Here is a 19,978-nt window from a genome sequence, read left to right as displayed (position 1 = left end):
ACTTAGGGGTGAGCAATAAGACTATATTTTATTGAAACTGGGATCAATTTTCTTGTTGTGATAAAAGCCAGTTTATCGTTTCAGTACAGAGAGGGTAATTAGTGCTGTTTAATTAGATAAAGTGTAGCAGTCTTTGAATATACATCACTCTATTCACTATGGGAGAGTATTTGAAAGCAATTTTTAACAATCTGCTGCTACTGATGCATTTTGTCTGCATTTTAAAACATTGCAATTAATATTATTTCGTAAAACATTGTCTTTAAATATTGTGATATTTTACCATATCGCCCACCCCAATTCAAATCTAGTGTAAGCCCCTAACAGAAGCTACCATAAAAAAGTTACAGTTAATAATAACAATAATAATATTAATAAATACAATACTGAGCTGAACTATAAAGATCTTAATTTTACTTTCAGTACAAAAACCAGTACACAGTTGGGCAATATACAAAACATTTATTTTTTTATATGAAGTGCTTCAAAATCTACATATCGCTTCATTCTGAAAACAGAGCCTGGTGACCAGAGAAAATGAAGACAATAATAAAGAAACAGGAAGAGAGAAAAAAAGAGAGAGAAAAAAAATGAAACTTGCCACAAATACTCCTCTAGAATGTCATCAGTGAACAATCCAAGTTCAACTAGCTGTTCAACCCCCCCTCCCTTTCACACAGAGCCCTCTAACAGGTCATGTTCTAGTTTAATGGTGTTACACAAAAGAGGGATGGCCTGCAAGGGGCGTTGTAGGCGAATGTAAATATCTATGTATCTGCGAGCACTCAAATTTTCAGCTAGTCCCTACTGCAGTCCCAGAGTGATCCAAGACTCCTGGGGTTTCCAATAATCCACAAGAGGTGTTGTGCGTGTGTGTGTTCATGCCTGAGACAGCCTTTCGAGGACTCTACGGTACTCTCCCAGAACGTCCTGGTAGCTCTTCTCCAGTTCTTCGTGCTGTAGTCTCGTGTCCATCTGACTGATGTGAGACGCCAGCTCCTCTGGACGCAAACACTTGCGCATCTTTGTCAGCTCGCGCTGGTTCTTCTGTGAACACGAGACACATCACAGTACAGTAAACCATTCTGTAGGATACTAATAATCAATTTCACTGCCTTTGCTTTTTCAATAAATCTCAACAGACCCAAAACAACTGTGTAGTTGATCATCAACCAGCACTGCTCCCAGCGGACCACATACACACACACTTAACTACACACACATGTTCAGGGAACAGAGATCCCACAATGCGAAAATACTATGTGCAATAGCCCCCCCCATGTGCAATTAAGAGTCATTTGCTGTAAATAATATTGTTATTGCTCTTTTAAATCTTATTTATATTGTGTATGTAGTGTAAATTATTTATCTACATTTTTGTAACTGAGTGTCTTGCTATCCCTTTCTGCTGTGACACTGAGAATTTCCCCACTGCGGGACTAATAAAGGATTATCTTATCTTATCTTATCAAGTCTGATGTGTCTGACTGAACTGTTACCTAAAGCATATGCCTTCACTTCACCAGTCACTTTGTTTTAGCTTATAAGAATTTATAATGGGATTATCATTGGTTGAGTGGTAGAGTGGTTGGTGCGACACTATGGAGAACACCACTACCTGCCAGGGAGCTACCACATCATGTGAGAGACTGGGGTTGGATTCCCGGTCTGGGTGACTATGCAGCGCTACACCAATAAGAGTCCATGGGCAAGACTACTAATACTACATAGGCCCACCTCTGTAATAAGAGTAACCTCTTAAGTCACTCTGGATAAGAACATCAGCTAAATGCCATAAATGTAAATGAAGAGACTTTATGGAAAAGGAATTCACAGATCCATGGTAAATCAACAGTATACTGACCACAGTACCATAGAAAAAGTTTGGACACATCAGTGAACATTCCCCTTACTGTGAGTTCAGTGAGAAAATAATTTCTAATACATAAAAAAATACTTTAAGCAAGATCAGGGTTTTGAAAAAGTAAAAGTGAAAAAGAAAAAGTCTGGGCACACCTCTGATAACTTTGTTTGAGCACTCAATGATTACCAAGGTCTCAGACCGTAGCTTTTTAGGGCTATGGCTTGTTTACAATCATCATCATCTGGAATTTGTTACTGAATCTGCCACTGACTATTCAGACTATACTGGCAGAAGTGGGTGAAACTGTTCATTTAAAATGATCTATTGGGGGCTGATTACAGATTTTTTTTCTTTAGTGTTTGTAATGCGTCTTGTGGGGTACAAGTTGTTTGATTTAGAATAATAAGGTCTTTTTCTGGTTAAATAAAGGTAAATAAATTTAAATAAAAGGCCAGGTGACACAAATTTCAAAGCTCTATGAATAGTCATACTCCTCAAACCCTGTTCCAACAATAAGCAACCATGGGTTCCTCTAAGCAGCTGCCTAGGACTCTAGGCATAATAAAAATAATTGATCCACGTAAAGCAGGGTAAGGCTACAAACATTTCAGTAGCTGTTTCCTCAGTTCATGTTCAGAAATTGCAGGTTAAAAATGGAGATCAAATTGAGATCTGGATGACCAAGAAAACCACCAGGGAGAACTGCTCTTAGGATTGCAAAGCAAGAAAGGGAAAGCAATTTGACGGCAAAACTCTGGAGGGGACTCTGGAGGGGTGGTGCACTTTGTACAGTTTTCTACTGTACAAATATGTTCTTCACAGAAGTGTACTCACAAGATTTAAATCACAAATGTTTTCAAAGCAACATCTAAACAAATCTTGTTACATTTTGGAAACAATTACTGTAGACTGATTAAGTTGCAAAAGAACTGTGGTGGATTGATCACGATTTGGCGTGCGTTGCAGCCAGTGGCACGGGAAATGTGGGGGAGACAGATTCAAATTCTGGAAGCAAAAATCAAAAACTAAAGATGAAAACTAAAGAGGGCAGCTTCTACAACAGGATGATGATCCTAGACACACCAGAGAATCCATAATGGACTACCTTAAGAGCCGCAAGCTGAAGGTTTCGTCATGGCCAAGGTTTGGAGTTCCCCTACCAAACTTTCCTGGAAAAGCAGTGGACTGACCTAAAGGACCAATGCACAGCTCAAGAACTAGAAGCATTTTGCAAGGAAGAATGGATGAAAATTATCCAAAAAAGAACTAAAAGAGTCTTGGCTGCTACAAAAAGCATTTACAAGTACTGACCATGCAGGGTGCATAAAATGTTTGCTGTGTAAAAGTGAAAATCAGAATAACCCTAATTGAATTATTAAAGAAACTGGTCTTCTTTCACTCTACGCTTTTTGGAAATCAGGTCATATCTTACCTGTCTAGCTATTCACAGCAACAAAGTCTGATCTTTTGTAGCCACTGCAGCACCAGAAACAGGTCTTGTATCGCTACGAGCCAAATAAACTACACACCTACATAGAGCTTCCTTTTTTGTTTAGAGTGTAGGTTACTGTGTTTAGTTTTAGCTCCCCAACAGCATACATACAGCCATACATACACACATTCAAATGTACACACACAAGATTGAATGTAAACACACACACACAAGAGGAAAAAAAAACAATATCACACAACCCTTGCATGCACTGAGTAATATGCAAAGTAATGCACATAGCCATACACACCATTCCCACCTGCATGCAACAATCGCACACACTCCAACACCCCCATTCTCACCCTGAGGGAAGCTGAGCAAGGGAGAGAGAGCAAGAGCGAGAGCGAAAGGAGGGAGCACAAGAGGCAGAGAGAAAGAGCATCTGGTCTCCAGATCCTTCCATTATACTCTACTAAGGAATTCCAACTTCCTTTTCAATCCCACGTTCTCTTTTTTTTTCAGTCTCTTCTGCGTCCCTTGTTTTTTTTTTCTGTCCAAAGTTTGTATGCTGGTTAATGTCACAGTGAGAGGTTAGGGAGCTGTGATCCGGCATTCCCCGCTGATCCCACATTTCTGTTAAATGTTTCACTTACAGGGGGCACAGCACAAAGCACACTACTTCACATACACCAATATTATCATATAGTCCCTATGGAGCACAACATACATACACACAATAGGAGCAACATATTTTAGAATAAATACCTAATAAGGGCATTAAGTAGACCCTGAACATTGGTATAATGGACCACTGATTTTCTGAGCCATTAATTGCTGATGCTAACAGAACACTTGAGGATGTCCATGAGGATTTTAAAAAATCCTTGAAATTTAAACTGTCTCAATAGAAAGAGGTAGAGAGAGAGAGAGAGAGAGAGAGAGGGGCAGAGAGAGAGAGGTAGAGGTAGAGAGAGAGAGAGAGTGTTTGTATGATAGGGCACAACTGATTGTGAACAGTTTGCTACATTCCTTGCAGCAAATAGTGTGTCTGAATGAGATGCAAATCCCTAATAATGACAGCAGCTTTGAATAGAGCTCACAGTCCTGCAGTGCAGACTATAGCCACTGCCTGGGGAGAGCCATCAGAATCCCTCCCACCCGCTTACAGGCTTCACTTTAACATTGCACGTGGGCTCTGTGTGGGTGTGTGCGCTTATGTGTATGAAAGACAAGAAATAAATCGGAAATGCAAAAATAAAGGAATAAAATACACAAAAGACCAAAATTAACATTTTTGATTCCACATTCCCACAGTAAATTGCCAACTTATGACATGTACATGAACTTGGTGGTTGGTGTAGGTGTTTGGTGATAACACCTACATCATTAAAAGCCCTCCCCGTGGCAGCCTGGGGTTTAGAATCCCTGGCCGGACATACACGCTACGCTACACCAAAAAGAGTGTCTTTGGGCAGGACGTGCCCAAAACTAAGTTTTCCTAACTGTGAAACATCATGCAAATAGAAGTCCCTTTGGATTAGAGCTTCAGCCAAGCAAACATATACCATGAGTGTAAAATATACATCCCTCAGCACAATGAAATGTGACATAGTCAGACACGCTTAGCAGAGTAAATGGTACATGTTTTGGACAGACTTCACTCACTGCATTATTAACCATTATTTAATGAAGAAGATTAAGGACTTAACTAGAACTAGAATCATGCAATGTTTCATTTTATGATATTTGATTAGGAACAGGAACAGGTGTCAACACTACACTGGGAGTCTTTAGTCACCCCACAATTCTGAATTATGATACATAGAAGTGACCACAAAATGATTCTCTAGGCATTCTTAAATCACTGTGCACTGTGGCAGAAACACCCTCCCTGAACAGTGCACCAGTCCATCACAGGGTACCACGCACACCCATACACACACAGGCATGTGCACAGGTGCAATTTCATATGAACAATTCACTGTGTGTTTCTGGAGGGTGGGAGAAAACCAGAGCACCTGGAGGAAACCCACAAGGACACAAGAACACCAAACTCTCTCTCGGACACCGACCAGAGCAAGGATCAAACTCACAACCCCAGGCCTTTGGAGCTGGCTGGTGCACACCTTACTATGCTGCCTAACTGTGCTGTTGATATTGAATCAGAATTACAAAAAGTATTGGTATTGGCAATACAGAGCACTGATATGAAGCTTACTGACGCCCTACATTTTTTTTATGATATAGAACATTTTTGTTTGCATACTTTGTTTAAACAACCAGTAAAAGCCAGTCATAATTAGTTATCATTAAACAGATATTTAATGGAACTTTTACATTAGCATTTTCTGTTTCCATGTGGTGTTTTGTGAGTTTAAGCAGCTTGTTTAAAGGCAGCATATTGAAGTTTAGCACCTTTTAACACCGTGTACCTGAACGTGAAATTGCTGCATAAGCAATTTTTGTTTGCTGCCATTTTTTTCGCTGCTCTGAAGTGTGAATTTTAAACACTGATTAAAAAGCTGTTGAGTGAGCTTAGCCTGATTATACTTCCCTACTTGCATGTGTTTCTGCATTGTTGCAAATTAGATTTTTTTCATAGCTCTGAAACATTAAATATGCAGTTAGTCAACCAGTAAATGCTGTTCTTTCAAGCTTATTTTATCTTATTTAGGATATGATATAAAAAGTATAACCTATAAAAGTGGAACATTATAAATATCAGGATTTATAGCCATCTATCAAGTATAAGTGAGAGTTGGTATCGATATCGATACGCTGTATCGGCAGATACTTGAAAATCTGGCATTGGTATCAGAAGAAAAAAGTGGGATCGGTGCATCTCTAATGTTTTAGTCATTAACACAAAATCTTTTGAGAAACTCGTGATTAACTGATCCTTTTTTTACCACCTCAAAACACTCAAATCAACTCTTTGAAAGTGACTTTCTTAGTACTATCTTTCTCACCATTACTCATGGACACATACCCTGTAAGGCCCAAAGAGTCTTTTCTTCACTTCCAGCCGGAACTCTCTGGCTTTTTCCTCATCACTCATGTCTGTATTCCTGAGCCGCAGAATCTCGTACACCCGCCTGGCGTGCTTCTGCATGGGAAACGAGAAAAGGGCGCTTTGAAACTTGCATATGAAAAAGCAGATGATTAACACAAACACAAGTAAATACAGGAACATACATAAGTAAGTGCTGTTAATGTATGCATGTCTCCTTAAAGGATCCATACTACAATACGACTGACTGCAAATGGACACTGGAGATTGTGGAAAGCAAGTTAAAGCATTAAAAGGCCATTTAATCACACCCGGTTTGAACAGCACAGCTCTGAGCCCCACACAGTCCTCCATGGGATGAGGGGTAGCCATTTTGCCTGGTCATGCCATAGGCACCAGACTGTGATAATCGTCCACAAACAACAGGGCCAGGGGGATTCTGGGAAATAAAAGAGGGTGCTGGGACGTAATTGGAGCAGTTAAATAGTGGCCTAAGTGCAGAGAGAGAGAAGTCATACAGGAGCCACACTGAGGTGAACTCCTACCCATTCACAGTTAATGGCAAGCTTCCAGTGGTGTGTGGGCGTGGGTGTGTGTGAATATGAGAGAGAAAGCACGAGAGAGAGAGAGAGCAAGAGAGAGAGAGAGGGGGAGAAAGCTTGTCTTCCTTAAGATGAAAGTCACAAATGAGTGAAAGGTCATCAAGAACTACAAATAGAAGAAAAACAACAACACTTGCTGTAACACTTGTTGAGGGGCTTGACAGTGGCATTCCACACTTTTTACCCTCCGTTTTGACAAAAAATCTGGCTAAATTGGAAAAAAGCGCAGGTTTGCGAGGGAAATGTCTTATTAAATTAAGGTCAGATTGGACAAAGTAAACCTTTCCTCTTATTTGATGCATAAGACTCCTACACATGTTCTCCCAGTGGAAGACGAGTGCTTAATTTCTACTGAGGGAGAATACACACACACACACACACACACACACACACACACACACACACACACACACACACACACATATATATATATATAAATTATTATTAGTGGTACTTTCTGTTGAAGCATGAAGCACATTGCTGTACAGCATGAAGCACGTGAGCTCACCTTGTTGATCTTGAGTTTCTCTCGTGCTTCTGTGGCCATCTCCTCGCTGAAGCCATGGGCTAGTTTCTCTGTGGAGAAGGATTGCAAGGCCATACACAGCTTCACCAGCACAAAGTCCCTCAGCTTCACGTAGTTCTCAGAGGGATCCTCGGCTAAGATTAATCAGACAAGAACGTCAGGTTAAATTCAGACCAATTAACAAAATCTTACAAGCTCTTTAATCATGGCAATTGCGTTTGGCGTGCAACAACCAATCGACTTGGGCGACTAAAATCAACATCATTTAGCGTTAAGAAGCAATATAGCAACCCGACTACACAACTGCAGCTACATCACTCTGGTGTGGAGAGTAGAGTTATATCTGCGAGAGGTGAAAGAGTCACACATGGACACAGACTTAGTGTTAAAGAAGAAACTCCAAGGAAATCAACCATATGAAAGGGAGGCATGTAGCGAACACTCAATAGTCACTTCCTGCCATTTCCACATACTTCCTGACTCACACTTGTCTGACACTTGGGATTGAAATACATTTTGTTGTATTTTGTTACTTTACACATCCTTGGTTTTGGATTTTGACAGGAAAAAGATACTTGAGTTTTATTTATCTTTTATATTAAAGGAAAGTTCATTAAAACATATAAATATACATAGATATAGATAGCAGTGTGTGTCTTTTCAATGTACATATGAGAATGGTGTCGTGATGTGCTTTTAAGATGCTACTACTAAGAAAGAACCTTTCTTCAGTGACCTGTTGCAGCACAGCGGGTAATGAGACAACACCAATACACATGCAAAATAACCAATGCTTGTACTTCTGCACAGAAACTTGCCAACTTGCTATGCCCACTCTTACAATCCACACATCATTTTTCACAAGAGCTACTATGATTAATCAGCCTAATGCTACTGTGACTGTAACCCACAATTGTGGGCAGATATGATTATAAGCCCCCTTTTGAAATTTTATTCGTCTTAAAACACCAGGCCGTGCATTTTCAATGTGATTCCCAATACTGTTATCATTCAACTCAAGCCTATTCTGGTCTGATGCTGTGCGTTGGCAGCTGCAAGGACAACTGAGGAGCTTATTCACAAATTATTTATATTCCCCTAAAGGAGTTGCCCTATTTGTCTACATGGGTCAACATTTGTTTTACCCTTACAGCAACTGGAACTGCAGCTAACCAGTCTAAAACCAGTCACACTGCACTTCCCTCCTCACTTCATCACACTAACATTTGAACAATTCATATCTTCTCAAATGCCTAGATGTAAATATCAATATGTATATTTTCATAGCCTATACATTCATAACTATAGCTTAAACAGTGTAATAGTCTATGGTGTACATATTCTGCATTTTTAATTTAGCGTATATTGTGGATTTACTCCTACAAGGGACTATGCACCTCAGCGTTTTTCACACACCTTTACATCTGTAGTAACGTGACGTGACAAAGGTGATTTGATTGGATTTAGATTTAACAGTTGTTTCAGTGCTTGAGCGCAGAGCCAAAGCCTTAAAAACAGAGCCAATATCTGCACTGCTGCGAGTGTATGTACTGTATGGACTGATTAACTGGCAGACAGCGACCCAAATACACACACCGACAAAAGAGAAGAAGTTAGGGCACAGAGACAAAAAGCACAAAAAGAGGGAAAAAGAGAACAAAAACAGGGAAAAGGACATATGAAAGCTGGGCGAATGCTGGCTGCAGGTCTGCCGTGGTAGAGTGGAGCTGTGTATTCAGTTTGAATGAAAGCTAATCTCTCTCTCCCCACACAGCTCAATAATTATGCCATTGTGTGAGAGAGCCCGAGCAGCAGCATGTGGCCAGCACATTTCAGCAGCAAACTGCCTGCAATTTACATACATCCCTCCCACCTCGCCACACGTTGGACCGAAGAGCTCCGAGCACAGCCGTGGCAGAGAGGTATTTAAATTCAGTCGATAACTATGCTCGGAAAGGAAGCTCTGATCGATGCTGTCACACACACCGGGAACGTTTTGAAGAAACGGCCTAAAAAGTATGAATACGTCCCATTTGCATTACGGGGGAATGGAGAACGGCAGACGCAGATCTCTGCCATGTCGGGGTGTGTGTGTGTGTGTGTGTGTGTGTGTGTGTGTGTGTGTGTGTGTGTGTGTGTGTGTGTGTGTGTGTGTTAGAAAAGGCCCTAGGCCAACAGTGGCTCATGTGAGTAACTCATAAAGTAGGAAAACGCAAGAACCGATCCCACATGTTAGAAAGCACACAGAGGCATGCACCGCAGGCCTAATTTAATTAACTTCCATAAGAAGGTTAATGCAACCGGGAAGCTTCCATTTCAGCATAACTCTCATAAACTATAAACATTCTCCAACAACCCATGTAATGGTCATAACATACAGTTTCCGCTAAGCACTCGCCACCTCCAACCCACCTGTGACGTCCTGTACTTTAGGAGAGTTGCAGTAGAACCGGTGGACGGTCTCCAAGAGCTGAGCTCCATGACCCTCACCCTGGAATGGTGGCAAGACCAGCATCTGACTGGCTCAGAGGAAAAGAGAGAAAGGTTCACATAAAAACAACACATGAAAGAAGACCTTTAGGGGACCACAGGGCGAAGAGCATGAGTTTAAGGTCAAGTCTTTTCATCCCCCCCCCCTCCCTCTCTTTGCTCTTCCCATAGAGTTAGCTATTACACAGCACACTCCCACAATATCACATCCAATTCAGCCTCACATGATACAATGGACATTTCATGATCATAATGATGATCTGATACAGATATGACAATATGTTTTGTTTAATACACATAATTCATGTCCGGACTGCTTTATTTTCTCCAGCGTAACACTTGATATAGCTCTAGCAAAAGATTATCTTTGTTCATTCACTCGGCCAACATAATGAAATGTTACCACGCTGTGCCAATCAATATATTACGCTGATTTCTAAAATGGGCTTTTTGATGGGTGCTGCTGACTTCACCATCCTTATAATAAGCAAATGGGGGCTGGCTTATAGGATATATAAGCCAGTAATTTGGGGCATTTAGGGACAAGAGAGCCAGAGATGTATAATTTTCTTTTCCTTTTTTCAAAGAATAAAAGAGAGAAGGCACGTGCTTCCCCCGGTAATTACCTGACACGTGGTCTGGTTTTGTCTGGGTATACGTAGTAATTATACACTGTCATGTAGCCAACCGTAGCGTAGAGTGTCTCCCCATCTTTATTGTATTTCTCAAAACTGTAGAAAGAGTGAAAGAGAAAGAGAGAGAGAGTGTGTGAGAGGAACAGAGCAAGAAACAACGATAGAGAGAGAGGGGAGAGAGAGAGAGAGAGAGAGAGAGAGAGAGAGAGAGAAAAAAAAGAACACAAAGGCAAGCAGGTCAATCATAGGCACGCTCCCATGCACCGGACCTTCTATCACTCTTTCAAACCCCCCCCTTTTCCTTTCTCGTCTCTAGCCGTTTATCACCCCCCTCCCTGCTTGTTTTCTCCCTCTCCCTCTCCCTCTTGGTCTGTGGCCTGCTGTCAGTATGAGCATGCTGGAGCAGGGCAGTTGCAGCCTGTGCACCTGCTGTAGAGAGTGAATGCATTATGCACTTAATTGGTGCACTGCAACTTAGAGAAGAGAGGAGCGGAGAGAGGGAGGCATCTAGCCTCTTCAAATCTCTCCAGTCCATTTGCCCATTGTCAGCTTTAATAGGTGCCAAACTAAAGAAAACACTAGCAGAGTCTCCTTTTCTGCTGCTAGAGATTCCATTCACTGTTTCAAAAGACAACAGCATTCAATTCAGCCTCTTGCACTAAAAAAAAAAAAAAAAAAAAAAAAAAAAAAAAAAAAAGGCAGAAAAGAAAAGAGACAAACAACACAAAAGGAAACTCTTGCGAGATCAACAGTTCACCTCTATGCAGGGGGAAATATAATTAAACAGGCCCGGTAATTGGCCGCAAGCACTACAATGAGAGGTAGTGAGGTCTCCTCACGTGTGTGTATGTGCGCGCGAGTATGTGTGTGTGTGTGTGTGTGTGTGTGTATATACGCACATGCACCTGACTGAGTGCAAGAGATGTTTTTCAGCCAGCATGCTCATGTCCCGCTTGCTTTATTAATTCTAAATGCATTCTCTCAAGTTCACTTCAGAGTTCAATCATAAGCCAGAACAGGGATTGATGTGACTTGATGTCACATCACACACACAGACACACACACAAAAAGGACATTTGAGGACGTTTGCGCTTCCAAATCCTATGACGTGACAGAAAGCAGGTTCGCCACTGTGCATGGGCCAAAACATTATTATAAAATTATGAAAACGTCCCTTAAAAATATTTTTTGTATGACGTTTAAAACAATTCAGTCAAGGGGGGGCAACTGCCATGCGTAAGAAATGATGAAACCTTCGGATGGTGAGAAAACGCTAAAACTAGTCACAGAGTGTACTGTATGCTCTTTAGTTCTGTATTAGTTCTACTTAGTGGTTCTCAGGGCTGCTGACAGACTTCTTCATGACAACATTTTGGGTCACTGAAAGCTACTCTCCAGGAAACTCTTGTTTTTTAGCGTTGTCATGTGGACAGATGTTTCTGAAAAAGCTACGCCTGTTTCTTGCGTGATGAGCTGCTTCAGGACTCTGCATGTCTGACATGGCTGATGATCGGGTCATTTCTGAGCTCAGTAATGTCAGATTTGATTACGTCACCAACCAAACAGAACTATTACATTTTTTTGTTTCAAGAAGCGAGGTAAAACAGAGGTCTTACAAAGTCAGACGACCTCCACAAGAGTACACAACTTTCCTCCATAAAACATGACACAACGTTCACACTGAGTTTTTAAAGGACAATGCAGATCTATTACTTTGTCCTTGATTAAAGGGAACACCCCACCCCAAAAGGACAATGATTCTTAATTTGTAATTTAAGCTATTGACAGGCCGATTACAGTTTCTCTTTTCATAATTAATCCATTAATTGAAATTCATAAGGCATTTTCACATTAGCGTTTCTGTTCCAGACCAAGTTCGGTCTTCGAGCCCGGCAGTGGTCCAGAGCACCAGTCTCTGGTTGTCCAGAAATCGGTGGTCTGGGGTTCATTTAAGCGGACTCTGGTGCGGTCTGATGCAGATGTGGTGTGTCGGCACATTGCAGGGTTGCACGATTGGTTCATTTTGTCATGTGACTGCTGCCTACACGCCTAAAAACCTTCTACTATGAGAACAGCTTCTCGTTTGCAGGTGTTCCTACATGGTGTAACAGCATGACTACAGAAAAGCGGTGCTCTTTGCCACCTGAGTGTTTGTATCCAAGCAAGAAAATACTGAAAAGCAATAAACAGATGAACAAAGCTCCGACAAAAATAGACACAGAAAAGTGATGTTGAAAACTGAACAACTGATGCACGGTTCAGATGAAATTCTTGTGTGAAAGCAAACCAGTGATAATGAGCCTCTCCTCCAAACAAGCCCAGAATCGGCCTTGGGTGCAGACCTGTGTATTCGGGACAAGTGTGAAAACGTCCATAATGGCCCGACTAATCAATTATAGAAAAAGTCATAAGCTGCAGCCCTAGTTTGGACAGCATTTTGTTTCTAACATTTCTATACAGGAAAGACGGTCATGTCACATTTTATACATTTGCAGTTTCTACATTTGAAGGCAACTGAATCATTAACAAGCATCCAATTTTAGGACTGGCAGTAAACCTGGTTCCATTGGCCGGTTTGTACTCCAAGTATAAGTAGACTTAAAAACAGCAAGAGACTCACACAAGAAAGAAGTCCCAACGATCGTCATCTATATCAATAAAGCTGGCTGTCTCAATGAACCACATGAGGAAGGTCTGGAGGCGCTCGTGATACTCCTTGAACCCTGGAGATGAAATATCCACCTGTAAGACAAACAGGCAAAGATGACCTATTTTAATAGCGTTTTGACTGTGTACTAGAGTCACATTATACTTCATTAGCATGCCCCACCAGGGGTCTTAAACCGAACACAATTCAACAGTCTTTCAATCAATTCCCCAATGACTTTAAAGGTCAGAACTGTAGCATTACAATTAGTTCTGGCCAATTAGGAGCCACTTTGTATTTAGCAGGAAAATAAAGTTATTACGCAATCAGAAGGTGGTGAAAAGTGTGTATTGTGTATCAGGACAGCATGAGATGTACTCAAAACGATGAATAAGCCGTCACACGACTTGACTGCCCACGATACTCAGCAGGCCCTGCTTACCTTGTGTATCTGGTAGGTAAGGTCCACTCCCTCTTCCACATTGTGAACTTTGTAAGTGTGCAAAAGGCTCCCGAACGGCTTGAAGTTTCCCTCTTTTTCCAGGAGAGAGATAAAGTCATCGGTGTTGCAGCTGAAACCTGGAGGAATGATCTCCCTGACCTTCCCTTCCACATCATCAGGCTGTGGACACATCCGATACATTAGAAGGGTCAGTGTGAGTTCTAATAACAAGATTCTGTAAATAATGACTATTTAAGAGACTGAAGCAGCACAATTGTTTAGTAGCAATGTTACATTGCGTTACAAGAAAAGAAATCTTTCTAATCTCAAACAAATCACCCTAATACCTGTCTGGCGAGAAGACAAACTCATTTGGTTAACAGTCTTGTGTGCACTCTTCGTACTGAATACATTAAGTTAACAGTACACCATTAGGTGACAAGTTTGTACTCCGTGTTTCCCAGTGCTCTGGCCTCGCGTGTAACCCCAATGGAGCCACAACAGAATAATACCCTATTGTTCTGTCATTAGGCTATACTTCAGCCTTGATTGACATAGCACACGTGGAATTAAAAAAAGAAAGAATACATATTTTTGTCGAACAAAAAGGAGAACCATTAGGCAATTAGTACTGTCAGCTGAGTAGGCCTTCAGCCCCCCTCTCTCCTACTCTCTCTGAAAGACCACTTAATTGAATACATTTACTACTTATCTTAAACCATGAATATTTGATGAAGTCCCCCCACAATAATGCGTCTCTGCTTCTCACCGGGCAATAAAATTTAATGAATTGATCTCAACCTTAACAAAAAAACCCAGGCATCTATAATAGGCTCCTCTCCTCTAAGCCTGGCGAGCGAACTCAATCAAACGAGTTTGCCCCCGCCATTCAGAGCCTTCTGGGCAGACAAAAGACCCCTCCTCTGCCCTCTTTTGAGATTTTTTACTCAGCAGAATGCGCAGTGGCTTCAGCTGCGATGTTTGCATTGTATCCATTTCCATGCGGATTGACATGAGAACACTTTGTATTAAGTTGCTAAGCAGGGCCTTTGGCACCATTTAGACGCGTGATGGGCATTAGTTCTGTAGCAGGCCTCTCGCTGCTCCACATTCAAAACAGGGAAATGAAGAAGGACAAGGACAAAACGCACGACAAAAGGCTAATGCAACACGGCGCTAATTCCTGCTCTTTCAGACATCAGCTAATATCAGCCAGGAAGCAATGCACCTGCGGCTGAGAAACACTTCTCCATTGTTACTGTTCAACTGCATTTCAGAGGAATAAGAGAATCCGGGAATGCACATAAAAGGCAAAGGACAAACAAGTCAGATTGTCCCTGCTCTCTTCTATACAACATTTACAAATTGCACAATCTTCTGTATAAAGAGGGCATTGTTGGGTCACTATATTAACTAACTGCGCTTCTTCAGAGCTTTTAGTCCATTCGGGAATACATCATCTTTTCAGATGAGAGCTCCACAAAGGTAAATGCCAGTGTAGGATCTAATTCTTACATAAAGGCTTTCATTTTAATCAAAGAACGTCTTGTTCTGTAAGAGAAAAGGGGAATAAAGTACCCCAATATGAGCAGCAGCTCCCTCCTTCAGAAGCACCATGTACAAATTCACCACAAAGACTCACCTTCTACTTGGGGTACACTATATGCTGTTGCCAGCTGACAGTATGCCAAACAGACTAGAGGATTTACCAATCTGTTACACATGTGCTGACGGGGTTTTTTCGCAGACCTATCAACAGACAACAAGCTTCTTCAAGCTAAGGCTAAATCCCATTTGGTCAACGTTTGGCACGTTGGTTATTTGATTCGATAAAAGAACTCACAAGTTGTACAAACAAAGGATAAGGCCAGAGACAGTTCACTCATATATGAATATAAAGGCTTTGAGCTAACCAAACAAGGTTTTGCCCGTTACTGCATTACCTAAAGTCACAACGCCATTCATACCACAACGCAATCTGCATTCTGAGTGTTGCAGCAGGGGTGCGGTAGCGACAGTACTGCCGGTCAATGCGGCTTTGTAATATTAACACATTTCCATTTGGACAACTGAAACAGCAGAGCAGCAACAAGTCTCTTACAGAACTGGTTTGCTTGTATATTTATATTGGTGAATATACATTCCATTAGGGCAGGGGATGGGCAACAAGGGCCAGAGCTTACTGATATCCCTGCTCTAACAGACCTGCTAAACCTGGCAATTACCAGGTGAGTTAAATCAGGTGCGCTTGTGGAGGAAAACCACAAAAGTGTGCAGGAATCCGGCTTTCCAGGACCGGAATTGTCCACCCCTGCATTAGGATAATGTCTGTGCAAGCAACTCTGCACAGTAGAAAGGTGCACCTGCTTCTTGAACTTTCACACGGGAACTTGGCAGTCACAGGGATCCCAACATACCAGTAGTTCTCTCCAGGAGAGTCTTTTTGGTCTTTCAGATCTCATCTAGACCGCCACAGTTCCTCTGAATTGCCATTTCTTAATAACAATCTGTACTGTAGAAACCACAAGCTACATTATAGCCTTTAACCTACAATTATCCATTATTATCCATAAGCAGGCAACATAATTTAATTCATTTATTAGTAATCGTCAGTAAAGGTTATTACACATGACTCTTTTTTTGTTATCATGAAGTGGTTAGCTACAGGCAGCAGTCGCTTGTAATAGCATAGTAACAAGTTGCGTTGTCATTTATGTTTTTACATAAGTTGCTAAGATCATTTGTAGATGTGCTCAGGTGTAGCTTGTAACTATAGTCTATGATCATTTAGGACTATTTAAGGGTGTGTTACTTATATATAGTTCTGGTACATCAAGACCAAGCAAGAAAATGTACAACTCGTTCACTACTTGATTCTGTCTCTCACTGTTGATTCCAACTGAAGAAAAACTGCAGACTGCTAACCAGCACAGGGTCAAGTCGCTTTGCCATCAGCAACCAGAGTCCAATAGAGCACAATTGGCAGGGTTCTCTGAGTGGGTACATGGCACTCTCTCTTAAGGGATGTTGGCCAGCGTAGGCATCTGTCAGCTGGTGCAGTATCTTAGCAGAGGTGGGTAAGGTGCAACAGCTAAAGAGAGCCAATCTCCCTCAAAAGCTGCTCGTCTGTTTTCACAGATGCACGACAGCCGGGAACAGCAGCTTAACCAAAGCTGACAAAAAAAAACACCTCTTATGTGTTGTGAAAACATCACAGGACAATGTTGGCAAAGAGATGCCCATGGCTTAAACATCTTCATAGCACTCACTGCGTGACAAGGGCTGAGAACATCATCACACCCTGAACATCATCTGTTCAAGCTCCTCCCAGCAGGCAGGAGCCTCAGGTCAATTTGCGCACACACACGCATACATACAGAGACTTAAAAAAGTGGAGTGTGCAATGTTTACTCACATATCATTCCAAGCTACTGCATATGTTAACTTAACAAGCCTTTTTAAGGATCAGCGGTAACCGTGTAATTACCCACTACAGGAAAGTCTGAATTAACTGCATTCTGTTTAGATGTGCATGGCAGTGGTTAGCTGACTGCCAGCATAGCTGTATGACTAATACAGTATGTATTCTTTTCAAAAGGGAACGTGGCACGACCCTTACTTCGAGCAGAAGTAAGGGCATGTTTTAGATCACCGGTTATTTTTATGTAATGGGGTACAAACAACACGCAGACTTGTATTACAAGTCAAAACTTGGTCTGCATTATACAATCCTTGAAGATCAACAAACACAAAGGTTTTCCAGGCTTACCTCCACACAGTCAAACTTCTCGGTGACTCTGGCAGAGTATTTCACTTTGAAGAGTGTGCTCAGGTTGCCGGCAGTGTAGTACAGCTGAATCTGAAGGCCTTTATATCCAAAGGCCACTTCGCTGTTGGGCAAGAAAACAAACAAAACAAATCTGTTGACTATATCTGACAGGACACAGCTCTCACATTTACAATCCAAGGCAAGACACTTTACTGAAAAGACAAGAAAATCAACAGGACACACTTGCACTAGCAGGCTACTATTAATAGGCTGAGTTGCAAGGCAGTGAGCATCAACTTCATGCCCATGTATATCATATCACTAATTCACTTGTTAGGTCATGTTTTCAAATCAAGAATCCTATGGCTCACAGCTTCAGACCATAGTATTCTTATTGTTTACAGAGAAGCAAAGAGTTCATCAAAGCAGCTGACACAAAGCATCACTTACACTATAGTGCCTACTTATCAGCCCACAAATAAAGTATTTGTTGTGTAATTCCCTGTGAATAACTCTGGATGTTACTTACTCATCACCAAACAGTTGATGGCTGTACTCAGGGTGGAATGTTGTGCTCTCATCCTCCACATCCTCTGGGAAACGTACTGTGGGAAATCAATGACCATCATGACACACAAACATCATGGACTGCATACTTACATTTAACCAAATACACCCCCCCAAAAAATTTTTTTTTTTATATTCTTTTAAAGAAGACAGGTGTTACCTAATTTTAAGCATATTGCTTCGTTGGTATCGCATTTATACTCTGCCAGTTTCTTCTCCATCTCATTTACACCTGGAAGATAAGCAGAAAAAACAATGCTTTAGCAGCTGTTGTAAACAAAACCACAGCCAAATATGTTCTGTGTTAAGTCACTACACTGAATAATGATATATATATATATATAAGACCTTACCTACGCAAGAAATATAAGGAAGTTCAGCAGTGCAACAAAGAATCGATACTGTAGTACTGTGGTACACATATACAGTACGTACATTTAAGAGAATTTAAGAGAACTGAGCAGCATGTGAATAGAAATAAACCAATATAAAATGGGCAGTGGTGGCTCAGCGGTTAGAGCGCTAACAGGGTTGTGGGTTCGATTCCCGGGCTCGGCAAGCTGCCACTGTTGGGCCCTTGAGCAAGGCCCTTTACCCTCTCTGCTCCCCGGGCGCTGGAGTTGGCTGCCCACCGCTCTGGGTGTGTGTGTGTGTGTACTCAATGCCCCTAACACATGTGTGTGTGAGAGTGTGTGTTCACTACCAGATGGGTTAAATGCGGAGGACACATTTCGCTGTACAGTGACAAATACGTGCACCCTTTAAAATATGTATGAACTGCAACATGTTAAAGTGCATATGTGCTTTGATTACAGCAGAGGAAAGTGGGAGAGGCTCTCATTCATGTTTAATAAAGGGCATGTGCAGCAGATTAAAGCAGAGGGGTATGAGGAGGGTCCTTGTTTAGGGGGATGATGGCCTGAGAAACGATGCTGTGGAGGTGGCAGTGGAGATTTATAGTTATGAAATGAATTCTGACCAACCCTATAAATGTAATCGATGACAGTCGGGTATGTCAACTCTGCAAGCACGTATCTTTGCCCAAAACCAGCCAATATTAGCCAACTAGTAGAAGCACAGCTGACTCTGACTGCTAACGACCGGTTAGCACAAGCTTGTCTCTGATCCCATCACTGTGCCATCGGTTTTATTAAAACAGCAAAGGATCATGTGAGGAACCAGTTCGTTTTAGGCGAAACAGTTACGGTGATTCAGCTCACTTGTTGATGTGATTATCGAGGCACCACCAACGATGACGTTAGCTAGCTAACTTTTAACAGTCATGTTAGCTAGCTAGCTAGAATATGCTACAAAAATAGACCGCGTAGCTCTCGTTCAGCGCTGCCCTTTGCTGTAAACACCAGTCAGCAATAAAGTGCAAGCTAGAGCAAGAATAGAATAACCACGCGATCTAACCGTACAGTAGCTACATTATTGATCCAGCTGCCCGCCTGGTTCAGGCTGGCTAACGCGGCTGCAGCTAGCTAACCAGCTAACTTAGCGATCACAGACATCAGCCGTGAACTCGGTAACAGCGCTGATAACAGTCACCCTGTTGTCACACGGGATGCTCCCCTGAGCGACTGAAGCACATACTGTACATATGTACAGAGATCCTGTACAATTACAGTGTGATTTGAAGAGTTATCGCTTCTACTGCTTACCCGCCATTTCCACGCACTGTTTCTCCTCACGACCCGCGAAATGCAAAAGCATGTCCTGTTTACCCACGTGCTTCCGCCCTCAACTGTGATTGGAGGAGAACAGCCCTTAGTCTGACAGCATTTTCCCGCGCCTTCAAAAGCCATCACTGAGCAGAGCGCTGTGACCAGACCATGTATCATCTTTATCAGATCAACATACCTCGTAACTTCTAGCTCATATGAAAATGCTTGGTGTGTTTTAAAATCATAAATATTGATTAACTAAACTCGTTTGGTTTTCTAATGGCCTTAAAATGTCCTCACACACACACTAGAGAACCTTCAAGCAAT

At 41.7% G+C, this 19,978-nt stretch overlaps 1 protein-coding gene across 1 annotated transcript; it reads right to left on the bottom strand.

Moving 5' to 3' along the window:
- Positions 1–442: 442 nt before the first annotated feature.
- hat1 (histone acetyltransferase 1) lies at positions 443–19,705 on the bottom strand. Its single transcript, XM_072685118.1, has 11 exons — positions 19,649–19,705; positions 18,145–18,216; positions 17,947–18,022; positions 17,418–17,538; positions 13,649–13,828; positions 13,180–13,301; positions 10,551–10,655; positions 9,847–9,953; positions 7,417–7,568; positions 6,286–6,402; positions 443–1,047 (listed from the first exon to the last, which is right to left on the bottom strand). Exons 1-11 carry the CDS (start codon positions 19,698–19,700, stop codon positions 880–882), a joined length of 1,272 nt encoding a protein of 423 aa, XP_072541219.1. The 5' UTR covers positions 19,701–19,705; the 3' UTR covers positions 443–879.
- Positions 19,706–19,978: the final 273 nt, after the last annotated feature.

Source organism: Salminus brasiliensis, chromosome 8 (genome assembly GCF_030463535.1).
Source record: "Salminus brasiliensis chromosome 8, fSalBra1.hap2, whole genome shotgun sequence".
NCBI lineage: Eukaryota > Metazoa > Chordata > Actinopteri > Characiformes > Bryconidae > Salminus > Salminus brasiliensis.
This window is presented reverse-complemented; position numbering and strand designations above follow the sequence as displayed.